Source organism: Cyclospora cayetanensis, unplaced genomic scaffold (genome assembly GCF_002999335.1).
Source record: "Cyclospora cayetanensis isolate NF1_C8 unplaced genomic scaffold, CcayRef3 CcayRef3_contig_26, whole genome shotgun sequence".
Taxonomy (NCBI): Eukaryota; Apicomplexa; class Conoidasida; order Eucoccidiorida; family Eimeriidae; genus Cyclospora; species Cyclospora cayetanensis.
In genome coordinates, this window is record NW_020312214.1 from 189,964 (window position 1) to 208,850 (window position 18,887).

General features: G+C 54.9%; 2 protein-coding genes across 2 annotated transcripts; both read left to right on the forward strand.

The window, feature by feature from the left end:
* The first annotated feature begins 699 nt into the window (after window positions 1–699).
* On the forward strand, window positions 700–3,760 carry LOC34621956. The gene is made up of 5 exons (XM_026338436.1): window positions 700–762; window positions 1,112–1,567; window positions 1,940–2,025; window positions 2,795–3,513; window positions 3,594–3,760. Exons 1-5 carry the CDS (start codon window positions 700–702, stop codon window positions 3,758–3,760), a joined length of 1,491 nt encoding a protein of 496 aa, XP_026194221.1.
* A 2,301-nt stretch (window positions 3,761–6,061) lies between these two features.
* LOC34621294 (probable phospholipid-transporting ATPase IIA) lies at window positions 6,062–17,499 on the forward strand. Its single transcript, XM_026338411.1, has 22 exons — window positions 6,062–6,154; window positions 6,650–6,767; window positions 7,053–7,125; window positions 7,354–7,414; window positions 7,976–8,061; window positions 8,370–8,425; window positions 8,670–8,835; window positions 9,248–9,626; window positions 9,796–9,921; window positions 10,332–10,610; window positions 10,930–11,310; window positions 11,803–11,907; window positions 12,286–12,408; window positions 13,001–13,085; window positions 13,534–13,721; window positions 14,006–14,173; window positions 14,848–15,105; window positions 15,404–15,634; window positions 16,088–16,270; window positions 16,688–16,812; window positions 17,136–17,223; window positions 17,368–17,499. Exons 1-22 carry the CDS (start codon window positions 6,062–6,064, stop codon window positions 17,497–17,499), a joined length of 3,504 nt encoding a protein of 1,167 aa, XP_026194196.1.
* Window positions 17,500–18,887: the final 1,388 nt, after the last annotated feature.

The following is an 18,887-nucleotide window of genomic DNA, read 5'->3' on the forward strand; positions in this document are numbered from 1 at the left end:
GAGTTGAAAGAGCAGGTGCATACCGTGCTAATAGATCCTAAGGTTCACGGCACTACTAGGGCCCTGCAGGGACCATTTGGACTGTAATGCCGCTCCTGAAAAGCTTCACGTAACATGTCCGTCAGGAGATTCTCTACTCCAGACTCAATACGGACCAACTAAAATCGTTTTTTTCAGAAGTGCTCCCTCCTTCCTCTCGCCGCGCCCTTGAGAGTTGCCGACGTGAGGGAAGAGGGCCGGCTTGGGTGTTGCATAGCTGTATCTCCGCAGTGGTCGGAAGAACGTTCACCTCTAGTTGCACACAGCATCTAGCGCACCCGCGCGCGCCATTGCGCCATCTGGAATAGATCTAGAAAGTACTTTGCGGGCAATAATATGTTTTAGAAGACAGTCACATTAGTAATTCCCTTACTAAATCTCGGCAAAATACAACTTATGCATTCAGCAGAAAGTTCCCAAATGTTGTGGCGTTGCCCGCCTCCCGTGCCGTTGTAGCATGGTTCGTTCGCGTCGTACTCTGCAGCTATGGGGCGTGGTTTGACGAATAAGGGGCCCTCATTGAGCCCCCAAAGAGGCTGTGTATTGTCTCGAACAGTTTGAACTACCATGCTATTTGCTCCGGAGTCAATGTGATATTGGGGGGTCCCCTGGAGTATTTCCCCGGGAGTGCGCGGACTGCATCTTGGCCACCGCCAATGCATGTCTTTCGCACGAGAGTGCAATTTGGCTACGCGTAGCGCACAGGCAACAAATAGCGATTGCGTTCCCTTGCGCAGCCACGCCACATGCAAGGGAAGCCGCTGACACGCGTAGCGTGGCGAGGGCTGCGCCGACACCTAGGGGGGCGTACTAGGGCCCCCCGCCTTAGATCTGTGCGGCTGTTTTCTCTGTGCGTATTTCTGTGCGCATTAAAAATTGTTTGAGCTCGAAAGTGGCAAGAGCGGCGGGAAGAAGAGGGTTTCAAGGACTGACACCGCACTGCTCCACAGCCCCTCTGCGGTCTAGGGTTGTAATCTAGCGACCGGGAAGTGAGAGTCTTATTCTCTGGTGATTCTGTGGTCATTATTGTTTTGGAAGACTGTGTGTCTCCCACGCACTGAGTCCCTCGTAGCTCTCTGGGGTCGCTCCGCCCGTTTTCGACGCCTCCCAGCCGCCAGGCAGCGCATCGGCCCTTGACATGCAGCAGAGCGCCGATGAGGCATCGAGCCTCCAATCCTCAATGGAGGGCCCCTCTCGGCGCTATTTAGGGAGTGTGCTGCACCGTCAAGAACGGAGGACGGCGAGCGGAGGTACCCCTGCCGATTCAGGAAGCCGCTCGCTGTCGGATATATGGACTGGCGCAGCCTCGTGGTTGGGGGCTTCTCTAAGCGAGGGGCACCTGGGGACGAGCGCTGGAAGTTTCGCTCGGGGAAGCGCCTCCTTGACTCCTGAGGGGGGCCTTGGAATACGGTGGTTCGTGTCTGGCTGGAGAAGGGGTTCAGTTCCCTCCAACAAGTTCACCGTACAGCCCTTCGCTGTAGCGCAACAGGCTACCCTCGTGGATCCAAAATCGTGTCCTTTCTGCGCGGTAGGGCCTCTCGCTGTTGCGCCTGCTCTTGCTGCTGTTGACGCCGTGTTTTGGCTTCTCCACTTGGCCGCAGCCGAGACCACCTCGGGTAGTTTCCGGAGGTGAAAGCTGGACCGCTGAGCGTCATGCCTCTCACGCGAGAGAGCAAGCGCGTCGAGCCAGCGCGTCGAGCCAGCGTGGAGGTGTCTGACTGCTCTCTTCCCTCGACGCGCTAGCCCGCCTGTCCCCTTCTTCTGCCCCCCTTCCTCCCTCCCTTCCACCACAGGGAGGGTCGGTTTCAGCAAAAAGCCGCCAAGCGCAGCCCACCATGCCATCGATTTAGGCTCAGAAGACGCTTCATCTGCATTGTATGCGGCCACGCGGTGTGTGCAGGAACGCAGAGCAGCCGTCAGATTTCTGCGGGAGGAGGCAACGCGCCTCACTGAGGAGCTGCGGGAACTCACCGACGCCACGCATCCGTAAGCTGTATACGAGCTCGTAGCGAACAAGGCTCTCCTGCCTCCATAGAAAGGGGCCCCCGTGTTTCTCTCATCTCAGGAAATCTCACATTGGCACTTCTCTCCCTTTTTTCCCACCCCTCTCTAAAGAGGCCCCTTCAGATGCTCCTCCCCGAAGGGGGACACGTCTTGCAGACAGGTCGACAGGCAGTCAGTAGGCGTCCTCAAGCGGAGTCGTTAGAGAGGCTCAAGCATAAAAGACGTAGTCTCTCGTGGAGAGAAAAGTCTAGTCCAGCCTGCCGTAGGAGGGGAGACGCTCCTTCTGCCTCCTCCATGGGGCCTTCACGGGAAGATCCTCTAGAGGCCAGCCTTGGGAGGTAGAGGGAAGGTAGTGCCACTACGAATCGCGGCAAAAGGCAATTAGCAGGTTCTGCCCTGCATGAATGTATATCTGTGCGTATCTCTCTTGCTCTCTGTATGTATCTATCTATGTATGTATGGATCTATGTATGTATGTATCTATGTATGTATGTATGGATCTATGTATGGATGTATGGATCTATGTATGTATGTATGGATCTATGTATGCATGTATGGATCTACGTATGCATGTATGGATCTACGTATGTATGTATGGATCTACGTATGCATGTATGGATCTACGTATGTATGTATGCATCTATGTATGTATGTATGCATCTATGTATGTATGTCACATGGATCTATCCACGTATGCATCAATGTGTGTAAATATGTGCATGTGTGCTTGTGCGTATGTATGCACTTCCAGGAGCCTAAGAGAGAGCCTCCAGGCGTACCAGGAGCAGGATCCCGCTTCTGGTACGCTTGTGGGGGGCGAAAAGGGGCCTCTTGGGGGCCCTCACAGGGTTCTTAGTGCTGCTGCTGCTGCGCTTTCTGCTGCTGCCTCCACAGCGGCTTCTGCTGCCGCTGGCGCTCTCTCGGGTGCTCGAGAGGGCGTTTCCTGCGGAGCAAATCCACAGCAGTGGGACGTGGACGAACTTTTGCCGGGGAGTAGTGTCACCTGGGGTGTTCAAGGAGAAAAAAAGTCTGAAAAAACTGCCTCGGTGAAGAGCTCGGGTGCAGTGTTACGACGAGGCCAGGTCAGAGGGGGGGCCTCCGTGGGGCCCCTCAGCAGCGCAGGGGTTGCACCAGCTCGTGCGGCGTCAGGAGTCTATCGGGAGGAGGGGGCTTCTTGGCTTGCGGGGGGGGGACGGTTCCTTAGCGTCTCGAGCCATGGGGCCTCCATGTCAGACGCTTTGGAGGGGAGCGTCTCCTCCGCAGCGGCAGCCGCGCCAGCTGTAGGGTCCGTCGCGTTGGGGAAGGAGGTTCTCTGTAGGGAGTGCGAAAGTACGGCAGCGGCAGTGTCAACTTGGAGGCAGGAGGTGGCCCTTCGAGATAAGCGTTGTCTCCTTGCGATTGCTTTTAATGCCCAGTGCGCGGATGAGGTAGAGGCTCTCCTTGTCTCCTCGTACGAAACACGTACCAGCAGTAGCCAAGGCAGCTGCACCAGTAACAAGGCGAGTGCTGCAGAAAACCACGAGGAGAACCTGATTTTCTGCGAGAGCGAGGCCCCCCCAGAGCACGAGCCTGCAGCCCTGCTACTCACGGGGGGCCCCCTGCTGGCCGTCACGGCGCGGCGCCTGCAGCACCAGAAGCAGCAGGTGGAGCAGCAAAAGGGGCACTAGCTGTTCGCCTGTGTGCCAACTGCGGGAATCGTATTCTGACTTTTGTTTAAAAAACAGATAGACTAGTCACAGAGCGTAGGGTCTTTGCAGCGAGAAGAAACGGAGGCGCTTGGGGGGCTCCCCATGCGTCGCACACATTGCTGCATGCACCGAGGCAACGGCCCCAGAAGCCTTCCTGCAGCCACCTAACATCCCCCCACTTCGGGCCCCTATGCAGCCCGTGGGGTACGCAGAGGCAACTCCTTCAGGAAGCGTCCACTGTTGTCTCCAGGAAGCACTTTAAAGGTGGAGGCACTCTCAGTAGGAGGCCCTCCTGTAGAAGGGCTCACTGCCTAGGAATACCGCGAGAAATGACTCCCCCCGCTGTTTGGCGTCGTCGGTGTGCGTGGCGCAGATGGGGAGGGACAGCTCCCAGTGGGTCATTGTTTGCGACATTCTGCTCAAAATTGTTCGTCCAATTACGCGGCGATCAGAGCGCGTAGTGTAGGAAGTCATGATGCTGCTGAGGCAGCGCAAATACAGTGCTCTTAGAGGAAGCACTCGCACGCAGGTTCGAACGGGGGAGATTTGCTGAAATCTGAGTGAAACAAGCGGCAGGCAACATCAGCAGAATTGCTGCTGTCATGCTCCTCTCGGTCGATTCCCAACGGGTGTTCATTCTGCACCCAGTACGCTGGTGCGCCTCCTCCAACCGAGCTTTGCCGATAGTTGCAGCTGACCAGAGGCGCCAGTCCTACTGGGAGAGGAAGGAAGGGAGAAAGTTAGGCACTTCCGGACGAAGGAGTTTGCATAAGCTGCGTGAGGACCCCAGAGCAGAAGCTACTGGCGCAAGGCCAGAGGGAGCGTAACTCTAACCAGAGAGCTCATTTTGTTCTATCTTCATGTACAAGTTGGCCCTCGCTCTAATTAGTCAATACAGCTTTAACACGGGGTCCACCAAGTGTATCTACGCAGTCCCTACACGTGAAGCGAAAAGCATTCCCAAACGGTTGGCGCAGCAGGGCTGGCTTTAGTTAGTGTTACAGCAAGCGTGCGGAATAAAATGAACCCTGGCCTTTTGCTCACCCTTAAGCATACGACCAATGGGGGACTCTTCATCTATGTGCATGCCATAGGGACGCTTCTAGAGCCCACAAAACAGATTTACAAAGTGTTCCTCGTTACAACTGGCGTAGTGGGAAGTGGCGGAGCGTGCTCTTTTAGCCAGCCAACATGTAGGATATACGGATACCCGATGCAAGCAGACAAACTTGAGCAGCTTTTTACCAAACTAGGTAGTTTTAATAGGTTGGTTTGTGGCTTGTTACGACCCCCTAGGCCCAGGTGCTCTGTGTCCACAAGCGACCCACAGGTAGGGCCCCATGCAACAAGATACACGAAGACATTCCTCTGAGGACCTGAAGGGGATACCATTCTCAGGCTGCACCGTCTCATCGTCATTACCGAGTTAGCGACGCCCTCTGCGTGCAGGAACTCTTTCTCAAGAGGTAAGGTGATGGCTGAGCCGCTGCATTAAGGGGTTAGAGGGGCCACCCCCCCTTGAGATGGCAGGTGGAGATGAAAGCACGGTGACATACCCTGAAAGAAAAACATGATTTTGGCAACTGCGCTCACCACGCCGCAAAGGGCCCCTTACAGGGGCCCTTTGCGGGGCCCCCTATCCCGGAAGTGCCAACACCCGCCCACACCAGGGCCCCCCCTGCCGGCTGGGGTAGCCACGCACGGCAGTACACACGACAAAACCTCCCAGCTAGAAGCACCTACTACGCAGTTGAGACCCAAATTACTCAAAATACGCGGAGCAGCACGAGCGTTTAGGGTTTAAAACTTTCCTGCATCCGTCCCGTCTGGATAGCCGTCGCATGCAGCGGCCTTCAGCTGCCTGCGAGCCTCGGTGACTGCGCGGCTCCTGCGTTGTTGGGGGGACTGCGAATTAGAAAAAGACATAGAAAGCTGGCGGTGGCAGTATATCTTACAGGTGCGCCCCGTTGCCGGTGCTTCCCGAACGCTTTCTTGCTGAGGCAGTAGCTGATCCCGCATCACCAGCAGGCTCGGCTAAAACATTCGCTTCGGCAGCAACCACTGCTCTCACCGTGGGATTTCCTCACGTGCGTCTGGCTGCTGCCTCCTTGCAGGCCTACCCTGCGAAAAAGCGCAAGCAGCCCTTGCTGCTGCTCCTGTGGCGACAAGGGGCATATCCGGCATCCCCTGCGCGAAGTCCTCTTCCAGAGACGCCCTTGAGGGGGCCCCTTACCGCTAGGGGCCCCCCAAGACGCTTCTTGTGTTGCGCGAGCACTCGGTTTCTTCGGCAGGAACGTCAGCAGGAAGCCTGTGGAGAAGCCCGCGCAAAGATGATGCAGCCAGTACGCGATCTTTCCCATGCGGAGTATGAAACAACGGAGGAGGCCCCCCTACTGAGAAGGGGTGGCGGTTGCTGTCCTGAGGTGCGTGTGCGTGTGTGGGTGGAGGCGGGACGGGTAGGCCTCTGTATGTATGCATGCATGCATGCATGCGTGCCTCTGTGTGTATGGAGGGGGTGGTGGGCAGGGGGGAGGGTAGGGTGAGAGGGGTGGGGGGAGGGGAGGGTGAGAGGGGTAGGGGGAGGGTAGGGTGAGAGGGGTGGGGGTGTTCAACATGCATGCATGCCTTCGAGAATCACACTTTCACACCGACCGGATTAAAGTGTTGAGTGTGTTTCTGGAATAACCCGACAGTGAAAAGAGAGCGGCCGGAGGGGTCATCTCTGGCTCCATCTGCGTTTCCGCCAAAGGATTTTTCGGTGTTTGTTTTCAAGGCAGCAGAGCAGCTCGAGCTGCAGCACAAACTGCAGCTGGGGAGAGGGGGAAGGGTTCTAGGGCAGTAGCGTTAGGGGGGAAGCCGCACAGGCTGCTTTCCCTCATGTATGCATGTGTGTGTGTATCTACTCTTCTCTGATTTAGGACGGCAATTGCCTGCAGCGCATGTGTGCACTCTTGTTGCGGCGTCTCTGTGGCGTGAAGCCCGCATACCGGGAGCGCCTCATTCACCTCTCTGGGCAAACAGCTCCAACTCATTTCAGTAAGTGTTTTTTGCGTTTGGCATTTTGCCTTGGCTCTTTTTTGCTTTGCATTGTGTGCCTCTTGCTGTTCTGTGCAGCTCCTTCTCGCGCCGCTGCCTCCTTCCCGACAGTCGTGCATGGGCTCTGCAGCTCCCCCTAAAACACAATATACTCACGTCTTACGTTTGCAGCCTCAGCCTGTTCTGCCCCTGCTTCGAGGCAGGCAGGGCTCTCGTGCATTGCTGCGAAATACGCACAAGCCTCCCCTTGCGGACTGGAAGGGTGTCTCGGGGTGGTGCGTGCAGCAAGTAATGCCATTAAAAACACAAAGTATTCGCTCTTCACGTTTCTCCCAGTCGTCCTCTTCCAGCAATTCAGGTGAGGAACGCGCACTGCTGCTGCAGAGGAGGAGGAGCAGCAGCAAAAGAGCAGCAGTTGCGAGCTGGCAACGGCCTTAGATCCTCATTGCCTCTGCTTCGCACATGCTCCGCCGAGGGGGTAGAAGGTTTCATTCGAACCGCAGTGGGAGTCTCTGTCTTACAGGGTTGCTGCCTTTTTCTAGCAGCTGCTTCCGTTATTCCTGCGGGTGTTCTTGTGCTTTTGCAGATTCTTTTTCAACCTCTTCTACCTCATCGTGGCTTTGGCTCAACTAGTTCCAATCCTCCAGGTTCCACGCTTCCCAAACACCTGCTTTGCTGGCAGCACCAGTCTACGCCGATACACACACAATAGCAGCAGCGGCACAATATGCAGATACAGATACAATAACAGCAGCAGTATATACAGATACAATAGCAGCAACAGTAGATACAGATACAATAGCAGCAACAGTAGATACAGATACAATAGCAGCAGCGGTATATACAGATACAATAGCAGCAGCACCAGTCTACGCAGATACAGACAAAATAGCAGCAGCAGCACTGTATGCAGAATATACAGATACAGCAGCGGCAGCAGCAATGTACGCAGATACAATAGCAGCAACAGTAGATACAGATACAATGGCAGCAGCAGCAATATATGCAGATACAACAGCAGCAACAGTAGATACAGATACAATGGCAAACAGCGCCACTATATGCAGAATGTACAGATGCAGTAGCGGCAGCAGCACTATATGCAGATGCAACTCCTGTTGCTTAGATGCTTCCTGTTTCTATTGTTTATATATCTCTGCAGGAGCGTTCACGCGCCGCTGTTTTGCATGTCATGTCTGTGGCTTTAGGTGGGTCCTCTGTTCACGTACTTAGCGCCGTTGGCGTTTGTGTTGCTCGCCACGCTAGCCAAGGAGGCATATGATGATATTAAACGGTGAGCCTAAGGCGGAGCATAATAATAATCTGTTCATCAGGTAGCTGCTGCCGCTAAGACGGCGGGAGCAGCGACAGCACCGCTTTCAACAACACAGAAGCAGCGAGGACAAACGGCAATGCAGCCCGCTTACCCCATCCCTGCAGACTGTAGGGGCGATAGGGGTACTCCTCACAGTCAAGCCTTGCACCCCCTGTTCTGTGTATCCTTTGCCCTCAAATTCTCGGAGCTGCTCATTGGCATCTCGTTGCCTTTTCTCCCGCGAATAATTTTCCCTCGAAAAAGCCTCTGGTTCGATGCGGGCGCAGGTATATCCGAGACAAGGAGCTCAACGAGCAACAGTATGCGCGCCTCCTACCCACAGGTGCTGCCAGCCTCTTTCGTCCTTATTTGCTGGCCTTTTTTCTCCTCGCTGCTGAACTGCTGCTAGCTACCCGTACAACACCCTCCCGTGATTTAGACGCCTGTAGCATGCCGTAACTCGCTCGCTCGCTCTTGCTCGTGGCAGGGGCAGCCTAGCGAAAGGGCGTCGAGATACGCGGACAGGAGACTGGCTTCTTGCCTTTGCTCACCGTTTTGTCGCAAAAACGAGGTGTCCTTTTGCTCAGGGTTTGAACCCGTGAGTGCATGCAACATCCGCGTCGGCCAGGTGATTCAGGTGGGGGCGAACCAACGAGTTCCCGCAGACTTGGTGTTTCTCAAGACAACAGAAAAAAGCGGCAGCTGCTTTATTCGGACAGACCAATTAGATGGCGAAACGGACTGGAAGCTCAGGTCAAACAGGGGGGTTTCTGCTGCAATTCCTAGTTGCGGCGTTCGCGTCGAGGGGTGTTGCTCTCGTTGCCTTTGTGTCTGTCTGTAGATTTCTCCTTGACATCCTTGGCCACATATGCTTTCGAACGGTTTACTTTCTTTCCTTCTCTCTGTCTTTTGTCGGTCTGTCTTTTGTCTCTCTGTCTTTTGTCGGTCTGTCTTTTTTCTGTCTTTTGTCTGTCTGTCTGTCTTTTTTCTGTCTGTCTCTCTCTGTCTCCCTCTCCCGTTCATCCGGAGAGCTGCAATTTTCTACGGCCATAGATACTTGGTTTTCGACCTGTAATCTTTCTTTGTTAGGCTTTTGGTGTGCCGCTTACAGCCCTCTGAGGGGATGGGCTTTTGACACTGCTGCACTTTTTCGATTTTTCTGCAGGCGTGCAGTGCACGCAACTCAGCACCTCAGCGGCCCCGAGCAGATCGTCTCGCTGGACGCGCAAGTGCTGGTGGAGGCTCCACGTCAGGATATATACGAGTTTACGGGTCGCTTTTCTCTCTATGACACAAACGCGTCCAGCAGCAGCAGCAGCAATACTGGCGGCAGCAGTGCGAGTTCTGCCGCTGCTGCTGCTGCTGTTGCTGTAGCCAAAGTACCTGCAGCAGCCTCCTCTGAGGCGCAGAAGTGCGCTGTTTCAGGCTCTCTCTTGCAGCCGCAGCCGCAGGAGGAGGAAGAAAATCTTTCTAGCAGCAGACGCTCATCTGCAGCAGCGGGACTGGCAGCAGCAGCAGCACTTCCTCCCGCCGGTGACACAGTGGTCAGTGTGTTTTTTCGAGTGCTTTCATTTTTCGTTTGCTTTTTTCCCGACGTCTTCCGTGTCTCTGCTTACGCTGTTGCTCTCGCCTGCGAGAACAGACGTTCAGCTGCGGGAGGGGCTGATCGACACCTCCTCCCTTTGTGCGTTGTTGCTGGCGTGGCTACCGCAGGTGAACATCGCACGAGGCCACTGCAACGCCGCGCATGTTGAGCCGCTAGGCTTGGATAATGTGCTATGGGCAAATACTGTAGTGGCTTCAGGAACGGTATTTGGTCTGGCGATCTACACAGGCAGAGTGGGGCTTTCAAACCACGTTCTTGCGGGTGATGGTGATGGTGGTGATGCGTGTATAGCGTGCATGCGTGCATGCGTGCATACACGTGCGGCTGGTGGTGATGGTGCATGTGCACTGCGTGTGTGCATGCGTGTGGGGGGCCGAATCTGCTGCTGATTGTCGTAGCGCGCGCGTGTATTAGCTGTTGTCTGCTGCGATAGTGGCAGCGTGAGAGCTGTTTGGGTGTGTTTGGGTGTGTTTGTATGTGAATGTGTGTGTGTGACGGCCTTTCTGGGCTAGAACTATGTTCTGCTAGAACCTCCTCCGACTGTTTTTTTGCATCCCTGCCCTTCTGCACCTCATTCTGCGGCTCTCTTCCTGTGCTGTGGGGGGTGTGCGGCTCCTCCAAAATTTGTGTGGGGCCCTTTTAGGAGACACGCGCAAGCATGAACGCTTCGCAAGCTTCGACGAAGGTTGGGCTTTTTGACTTGGAGGTTAATCTCATGGCGAAGGTTCTCTTTGGGCTCTTGTGTCTCTTGGCGCTGGCGTTGGTGGCGTTGCGCGGTCTGGAAGGCATCTGGGTGGTGTATTTCTGCCGCTTCATCCTCCTGCTTTCCTCGATAATTCCGATCAGCCTGCAAGTGAACCTCATCATCGCCAAGACGATCCACAGCTTGAATGTGATGAGGGACAAGCGCATGAAAGGAGCCGTCAGTCATGCCTCAGAAATGCGGCTCTCTTCGTCCGCGTGCTCCGTTTTCGTCTTTGGGCTTTTTCTGCTTTCCTGCGGTGTTGTCGTTTTGCTCGCCCCTCGTTTTCGTTGTCTCTTCTGCGTAATTGGGAAGGGTGGCTGAGGATGCGATGTCGGTCTGTTTCTTTCTTTTTTCTTCGTTCCTCCGCGAGCAACCTGGACACACTGTGCGCCGCTTCCTCCTTCTCAACAGACCTGCTCACGCCTCACGATAGTCGTAAGGCCCTCCTTAAACGCCGACACGCTGCTGCTGCGCTTGCCTCCCGCTGCGCTTGCAGCTGGTGCGAACGTCTACCTTGCCAGAGGAGCTTGGCCGCGTTCACTACCTGCTTTCCGACAAAACCGGCACACTGACGCAGAACGAAATGCACTTCAAAAAGCTTCACATTGGCAGAGCTCTCTTCGCAGACGACGGCCTGCAGCAGCTGCAGCAGTGTGTCACGCACCAGTGCAACTGCAGCTCTCCCCCCCGATGCGAGGATTGGGAAGGGGGGGAGGCCTTACTCAGCTCGACGCGAAGCCAAGAAGAGAGTGCCTCTGGAGGAGGAGCTCCCTACGGCAGGAGAAGCAGACGCAGCGAAGTCGAGTCTGCGGCACTAGAGGCCATTAAAGCCCTTAGCATCTGTCACAACGTCACACCCATCACCGAAGACGGGCAGGCAAGTTGCTCTTCTTTTGCTGCTCTTTGGCGCGACCCCTTCGACTCCTGTACTGCACTTAATACTTGCCCGCTGGTAATGGTGCGCGTAAACGTGTAGGGTGCACGTGTACCACCTCCGCTGCCGCTGCTGCCTCCTTTCTTTCTTCTCTTCTCCCCCCCTGTCCTCCTTTCTTTCTTCTCTACTCTACTCCCCCCATCCTCCTTTCTTTCTTCTCTGCTTCCCCCCCGTCCTCCTTTCTTCTCTACTCCCTCCCCCTTGTCCTCCTTTCTTCTCTACTCCCTCCCCTTTGTCCTCCTTTCTTTCTTTCTTCTCTACTCTTCTCCCCCCCTTCTCCTCCTTTCTTTCAGCCTTTTTCGCGAGCTCGAAGGTGACTATTTCTCTGCGGCCCCCTCCCGCCAAAGGCACAGTGGGAATGTGTCGTCATGCGATTACGGCAGCGACTGCGCGCTCACCTATGGCTGTGTGTGTCTTGACTTCTTTGCGCTTCAGCTTCACTTCCAAGCAGCCTCGCCGGATGAAGTGGCCCTTGTCCAATTCGCTAGCGAAGTTGGGCTCCGTCTCGTGCAGAGAGACGAACACAATATGACAATTGAGGTGCTTGCTCGCTGCGCGTGCCGCTAGCTACGCACTTGCTGCCGCTCCTGCTTGTTGTATCGCAGCTGCGCCTTGCAAGCTGTGCTTTCCTGCTGCTGCGCTTGTTGTACCTTGCCTTCAAGTCAAGAAGGCAAGGTGCTACAACGCCTTCTGCTTCCCTGTTGCGCTTGTGCCGCTGCTACCGCTGCCTGTTCCTCACTAGAACGCTAGTGGCTGGCCATACACTTGCGGGTTTTTTTCCCCCTCTCTCTCTCTCTCCCGCTCTCTCTATTCCTTCCCTCGCCTTCTCTTCTCCTCCGTGCGAGCATCTGATAAGTCAGCGGCAAGCAGCATGCAAGCAAAGAGCTGCTACATCTTCGCTCGTGTGCTGCTCCTTAGGGCCCATGCGGCGTCGTGTTTGAGTACGCCGTGCTGCACTGCTTTCCGTTTTCGTCTGAGCTCAAGAGGATGGGCATAATTGTTCAAGACAAAGCCACCCAACGTATCTTCTTCTATGTCAAGGTATTAGGAAGCACGATGTTTCACACGTCTTCCTTCGAAAGGCGGCCCTCGGGAATTTCGAGGGGTCCCCCTCATACCAGAGAGCGCGCAGACATCCAAATCCACGTGTAGATATGCATGAGAGAATCAGCGTTTTACTTGGGGGTGAGGCAGCTCCAGAAGCGGCTTAGCAGGCTTTTTTGCGCTCCAGAGGCAGCTCTGTAGTGCAGCGGTGCCTAACCTAGCGCCAGAGAGAGCGCTTACACAGGAGGACAGCACGCGCGTGCAGGCCACACACACACATAGATATATATATATATATATACATACACACACACACATACATACATACATACACACAGACACGGATACACACACACACAGAGAGAGAGAGAGAAAGGGGGGAGGCGGGAGAGCTCCGCATGGGGAAGCGGGCATGCGGAGGGACAGAGGGCAGGTGGGGAGGCGAAAGGGCAGGGAGGTTCTGGCTGTATGGAGGGTTATGGAGGGAGTAAGGAGGTGTGCTTTGGATATGCGGCATGTTGAGATCTTGGGAAAAGCAGAGCGGTGTGGAAGTTTGACGGGAGAATGTTTTCGGGGTGTCTCCGTTCAGGGGGCCGAGACAGTGATGCTCTCTCTTGTAAGGCCCAAGGGTTCTCAGTGGCTCGCAGAAGAATGCGATAACTTCGCCAGACAAGGTGATGTTTTGCAGATAAAATGAAGGCAGGCAGATAGATAGGGAGAATGCGGCGCAGGAGGAACCGAACAGTAGAGGCAGGCAGAGTGCCCGCTGTAACGCTGCTGTTGGAAGCCGCAACCCTTTAGGAGATGGCTAGAGCCAGAGAGAACGAGCAATTTCGCGCTGAGACGCGGAGCATATACGCATTCAATAGAGAGGTTTTCCAAGGATCATCGATCCTGCAGACGCAGACAGACAGACTGCCACGTGCTGAAGTTCCCGAGAGCAAATAATAACCTCTGCAGTTGGCACCTGAGAGTGCTTCTCTTGCATCAGCGCAGCAGCAGCAGGAAGGAGGGAGAGTATGTGCTTGTTGTGCGGATTTGTTAGCGTGTTGACCCTTCCCATGCTGTTGCGTTGCGTCTCTCTTTCACTTTTTTTCTGTTGCTGCTGTCTCTTGTCAACAGGTTTGCGGACGTTGGTGTTTGCGTATAAGGAACTGACGGCCTCCCAGCTGGAAGCCTTCAGGGCCAAATACGAGGAGGCACGACGTCAAATGCAGCAGCGCGAACGGAGAGTGCGCAGAGAAATCGAGCGGCTCGAGCAGGATCTTCTTCTCCTCGGGCTGACGGGGGTTGAAGACAAGCTGCAGGACGTCGGTTGCTGCTTTTTCTGCTACGAGAGAGGCGTTTCCGTTTAGCGCAGATGCAGTTGCGGCGGCTACGGGAGCCTCTGGGGGGAGAGCGACTTGGGGTGGAGCGTCTGCGAGCAGAGATGCCACTTTCTGCCGCTTTTTGTGTGGCAATGGGGGGTGGAGGTCTCTGAGCGGTGGGATGCCTTGGAGGGGGCGAGCGCGTGGTGACCTTTAAGGAAACGGTGGGGGGTGGATGCGCAGGGGTGTGGTGTGGGGATGCTGCTTTTTGCGTCTGTGCTACGCAGGCCGTGCCGGAGACTCTCGAGTCTCTTAGACATGCAGGGATCAAGATCTGGATGCTTACAGGAGACAAAGTTGAAACGGCAACGTGTATTGCCGCCTCCGCTGGTCTGAAGGGGCGGCACGACAGCCTTACCATTCTTTCTTCTGCTTCCATCAGGACGCCTGGGCAGGTAATTTCCGAAGAGATGCTGTTGCTGCTGCTGCTGCTGCCTGCTGTTGCTGCCTGCTGCCCGCTGCTGCCTGCTGCACAGCGCGAGCCTTCAGGGTGTAGGGAGCCCCCGTGTTTTTTTTCCTGGCGCGTGCTGCTGGGTGCTGCTCGTCTTGCAAAAAGTCATCGCTTGCGGAGAAAAGCCCAATACGGTTTCCACCGGCCAGGCCCCGCAGCTATATATATATATATATATTATACACATGTACACAGACAGACACACAGACAAACACACACACAGACACACATAAATACATACACACATACACACACACACACACACACACAGACACACGCACACAGACATACACACATACACACATAAATACAGACACACATAAATGCAGACACACACACACACAACCCTGCTTGTTTCCTGCCTCAAAAAGCAGCGAGTTCTCCCCGAATCCTGTGCGGGGAGAGGGAGGGGTAGCGTCTGGGGGAGGCGAGGAGAGAGGACGCGGCGCGCCTTCGCGCCTCCCGTTGGAAGCCACGCGCATTTGCATTTCGCCTGGGAGCCTTAAGGCCTGTCGGGTGTCTCTCTCTCCGTGGACGGAGTGCCAGCTGCGTGCACGGGAGGCCGCGTAAAAGGAGCTGCCCGTTTTGCCTGCTGCATGCGCGCGCCTTCCTCCTCAGGCTCAGGAGGCGTTAGAGCGCTTCAGCATGGGTCCTAGCGAGTCGGTTCTGGTAGTTGACGGCCGTGTGCTGTCTCTCTTCCTCTGTCACTTTCCAAAATACTTCATTCTTACCGCCTGCCAGGCTCCGGCAGTGGTCTGCTGCCGCTGCTCCCCCACGCAAAAGGCCGCAGTAACGGCGCTGCTGAAGCAGTACACGGGCCGACGCACTTGTGCCGTAGGCGATGGGGGAAACGACGTCTCGATGATTCAGGCAGCGGTCAGTTGAGTCGCTAGCACGCGTTTCCATTGCCCTTGCCCGCGCTTCGCCGCTGCCGCTGTCTCCACGGGCTTAGCAGCCTGCGCCTTGCGAGCTGCCTCTCCCAAGGAGGGCGGCCTTCAGCGAGTCTCTTGGCTCCGAAGCGCTTCCCCGGCTAAGTAGTAGCGAATTAAACACTCTGGATCGCCAAGTGCTCGCGCGGAGTTCTTGAAATCTCCCTTTCCCCGTTTTCTGCCGTCTAAGCCTGAACTCCCCGCATGTGCTTTCCTTCGTTTGCGGGGGGTGGCCTTTTGCGCAGGACGTCGGAGTCGGATTGGAGGGAAAAGAGGGCCGGCAAGCCTCTCTAGCAGCAGACTTTTCCTTATCACAATTCAGTCATCTACGGCGCCTGCTGCTCTGGCATGGGCGAAACAGCTACCAACGAAGCGCCAAACTTGCGCAATTCGTCGTCCACAGGGGCCTCATCATAGCAGTCATTCAAGTGATCTTCTCCGCAGTCTTTTACTTCATCCCTCTCGCCATCTTCCAGGTACAGATGCCATAGCGTTACCCTTGTCCCTCGCCTGGCGTCTCTCTGTCTGCCTGTCTGTCTCTCTCGTGTGTGTGTGTGTGTGTGTGTGTGTGTGTGTGTGTGTGTGTGTGTGTGTGTGTGTGTGACCTTTGTGCACCACACCATAGGCGGCCTCCCGAATGCCTCTTTAAATCTCTCCTGCTTTTGGCGTATTCCTGTGTCTCACGCTCTCTCTCTGTCTGTCTGTCTCGATGTATATTGGTATGTGCATGTGTCCATGCATGTATATGTATGTATGGACACATGTATGTAAACATATATATACTCTGTTCTCTTTGCATTCGCACCTCCTTGGGCCTCTTGCAACGCGTCAATTGATGCCCGTGCACCTCCTCAGTGTCTGTCCGTGTGGTTCACGCGCTTGTAACCGTTGGAGGCGGAGAGGCTTTTCCCTGTGTCGCCTCTTTGCAGGGCTGGTTGCAAGTGGGCTACGCGACATACTACACAACGGCCCCTGTGCTGTCTCTCGTGCTGGACGTAGAGCTCCCAGAAAAAGTGGTCTTTATGTTCCCGGAGTTGTATCAGACACTGCGGAACGGTCGAGCCTTGTCCATCAAGAGCTTCTTTGGATGGGTGTGGCGCTCCGTATACCAGGTGCCTCATAAGCCGCTGACGCTGCTGTCTGTCTTTCCACGCTTGAAGAGTAGCCCTCCCTTTGCTGCGGCTGCAAATCCACGATGCAGCTGAGGAAAGCAGCCGTCTGGAGGTCGTGTCTCTTCCCGTGTGCCTACGGCTGGGTGCTCTTTTGAAAGCTCATGGTTGCTCTCCTACCGCTACTCGCTGCTGCTGATGTTTCTTCTTCCCTTGCTGCCTTCTCGGCCGTTCGTTGCCAATTTGCCCGCTCACTCTGCGCTGCGCAGCCGCACCCCTCCACTCCTCATCTGGTTTGTTCAGCAGTGCGTCTTTGTTTCTGCGTCTCGTTCTGTGTGGCCGCCGCGTACAGTGGGCGCTGGACCCCCTCCCCTCAATCTACTCAAAAGCTCTTTGGTACCGCTGTCGCTGTGGCTTCAGGGCGCTGTCGTGATGCTGGGGGCGATCCTCCTTTTCGAGCAGAGCCTCACAAACATCGTTGCCATCACTTTCACTTCCCTTGTGCTGGCGGAACTGCTGAACGTTGCCTCCGAAATACAGACATGGTGTGCGGCCGCTTGCTGTTCTCATATGCGTCGTGCTGCCACCTCTCTGCGGTTGGTGTTACTGCTGTGGCAGCGCTGCTTCTTCTCCCTTCGGGAAGTGGCTGTGTGCCTCGGCAGCCTGCAGTAATATCTAGTTTTCACTGCCTCTTCTGCAGCGGCTGCTGATGCTTCTGCGAGTGCTGGTGCGGCAATGGCAATGGCAGCGGAGGCGAGGGGCTACACCACATAGTGGGTGCTCCTGCAAATACGAATGTGTGCGTCTCTGTGCCTGTTTGGAAGTATCTAAGTATGTATGTATGTATACTTCTGCTTGCACTTCACAGGCACCCCCTGATGGTTTCGTCTGAAATTTGCACTGTGACGATCTACATCTTCTCGATGTTCATCCTGCGCAGTTATTTTGACATTACCGTGAGCCCCTGTGTCTCCTTCTCGCCGCCGATTCTCCCACGTGGCACCCTCTCCTTTGCTTGTGCGTGCCTTCCCTGCATGCATGCTTTCCCCTTGTGCATCAAGATCATCGCTTTGCGTGCTTGTCCGTTGGTATGCGTTCAGTTCGTGATGACCCATGCCTTCTGGTTGAAGGTGTCAGTCATCACACTGGCCTCTTGGCTGCCACCCCATCTCTTTGCCGTAGTTCGGAAAATCATCCAACCCCCCCAGTACTCCAAACTCACCGCTGCCTGACTGACTGTGCGGGCGGCTTCCATCCCTCTAGTCGTAGATAGACACACCTCACACGTACCTCTGTATTTAACTTGGTGTGCGCACGGCCACAATTGCACACGCTTCCACTTTATGTGCTTAAATTGCGCTAGTTTCGCGCCAAGGCCCTTACAGAAAAACAATGAAACGGCGCTTTTCCCTAAACCGCAAAACTGCGGCATTCTAAAGGAATGCACGATGCTTTGCGAGGTATACGCACGCACAGACAGAGCGACATGCAGACAGAAAGGGGGGAAGGGGGAGGCAAGGAGGTACCAAGCACCTGTGAAGGCTAAAAAGCGGGATCTCTATGCCGAGTTCGTTTGTCAGATAAGTGGGCCCTCTGTAGACTGCACGGAAGCCTTAATGCATAATTACACCATGGCTGTCCTCCACACACCCACAGCATTCTACACACGTCCATGCCTTTCTGTCCGTCGTGAATTCCTGGAAAGTGCGGCGCGGCACCTGCGTTTGCTTCCGTGTCTCGGTATGTGGTGTAGGGGCTACACCCATCTGCACCATCAATTCGATTCCCAGGATGACAGTCTTTTGTATTGGAAATTTTTACTGGTCTACGATCTCTTTTTAGCTTGATGTATGCCTGTGAATGATTCCACCGAAGGCCGCCGTAAGGACAGACCCACTACCAACTTCCACAGTTATTGAGTGTTTTTCCATAGGCCCTTCCGCCTTCCCCTGCCCTCGCCCATCAGGGCCCCTAGATGGGAAAAGGTCACCACTTCTGAGCCTGCACGTTGCTGCACCCTAAAAACACTTCGAGCATTCACAGACAGATAGTTGCACAAAATATCTAGCCCACACAAACACGCTACTTCATATTGTGCTGAGGTAGCGCTGCTCTGCAGCGAATAAGTTATAGTGACACTAAACTAAGTAATCAACTCGTAACTCATTCTTGAAGGTGCGCAACTGTAGCTTCTCCCGCTACAGGATACGTTTCCACAGATATCCTGCAACGCTCCTGCCAAGGTCTCCGTTGGGAAACCCTCCACTTCAGATTCAGCACAAGATAATAAATGGCTAGTTTTTTACGAGAGAATCCCAGCAGGCCCCTGCCCGCATATCCAACATTCCCCAACAGGAGCAAGGCGGGCAGCTTGGGTGTGCGTGGTTGCACCCTTTATGCACTCCGAGCGTTCACATTTAGTTGGACATAGCATCTACAGCACGCACACACGCACAATATTAAGCCTTCTTGTATCCAGCTAGCAGTACTCTGCGATAGATAAGATATACAAGCAGACTATATAGTTCGTCGCGTCTTCACTAATTCTTAGTCAAATATAACTAGTGCAATACAGAATGTTGACGCATAGCTGATCCGGCTAGGCCCATCCTTATGGCAT

Coding starts and splice junctions, on each gene's coding strand:
- LOC34621294 (XM_026338411.1), top strand. CDS start 6,062: ATGATGCAGCCAGTACGCGATCTTTCCCATGCGGAGTATGAAACAACG. Junction 7,126..7,353: donor GTCCTCTTCCAGCAATTCAG/GTGAGGAACGCG, acceptor GTGCTTTTGCAG/ATTCTTTTTCAACCTCTTCT. Junction 9,627..9,795: donor CTCCCGCCGGTGACACAGTG/GTCAGTGTGTTT, acceptor TGGCTACCGCAG/GTGAACATCGCACGAGGCCA.
- LOC34621956 (XM_026338436.1), top strand. CDS start 700: ATGTCTTTCGCACGAGAGTGCAATTTGGCTACGCGTAGCGCACAGGCA. Junction 763..1,111: donor AGGCAACAAATAGCGATTGC/GTTCCCTTGCGC, acceptor AGTCCCTCGTAG/CTCTCTGGGGTCGCTCCGCC. Junction 1,568..1,939: donor AATCGTGTCCTTTCTGCGCG/GTAGGGCCTCTC, acceptor CGGTGTGTGCAG/GAACGCAGAGCAGCCGTCAG.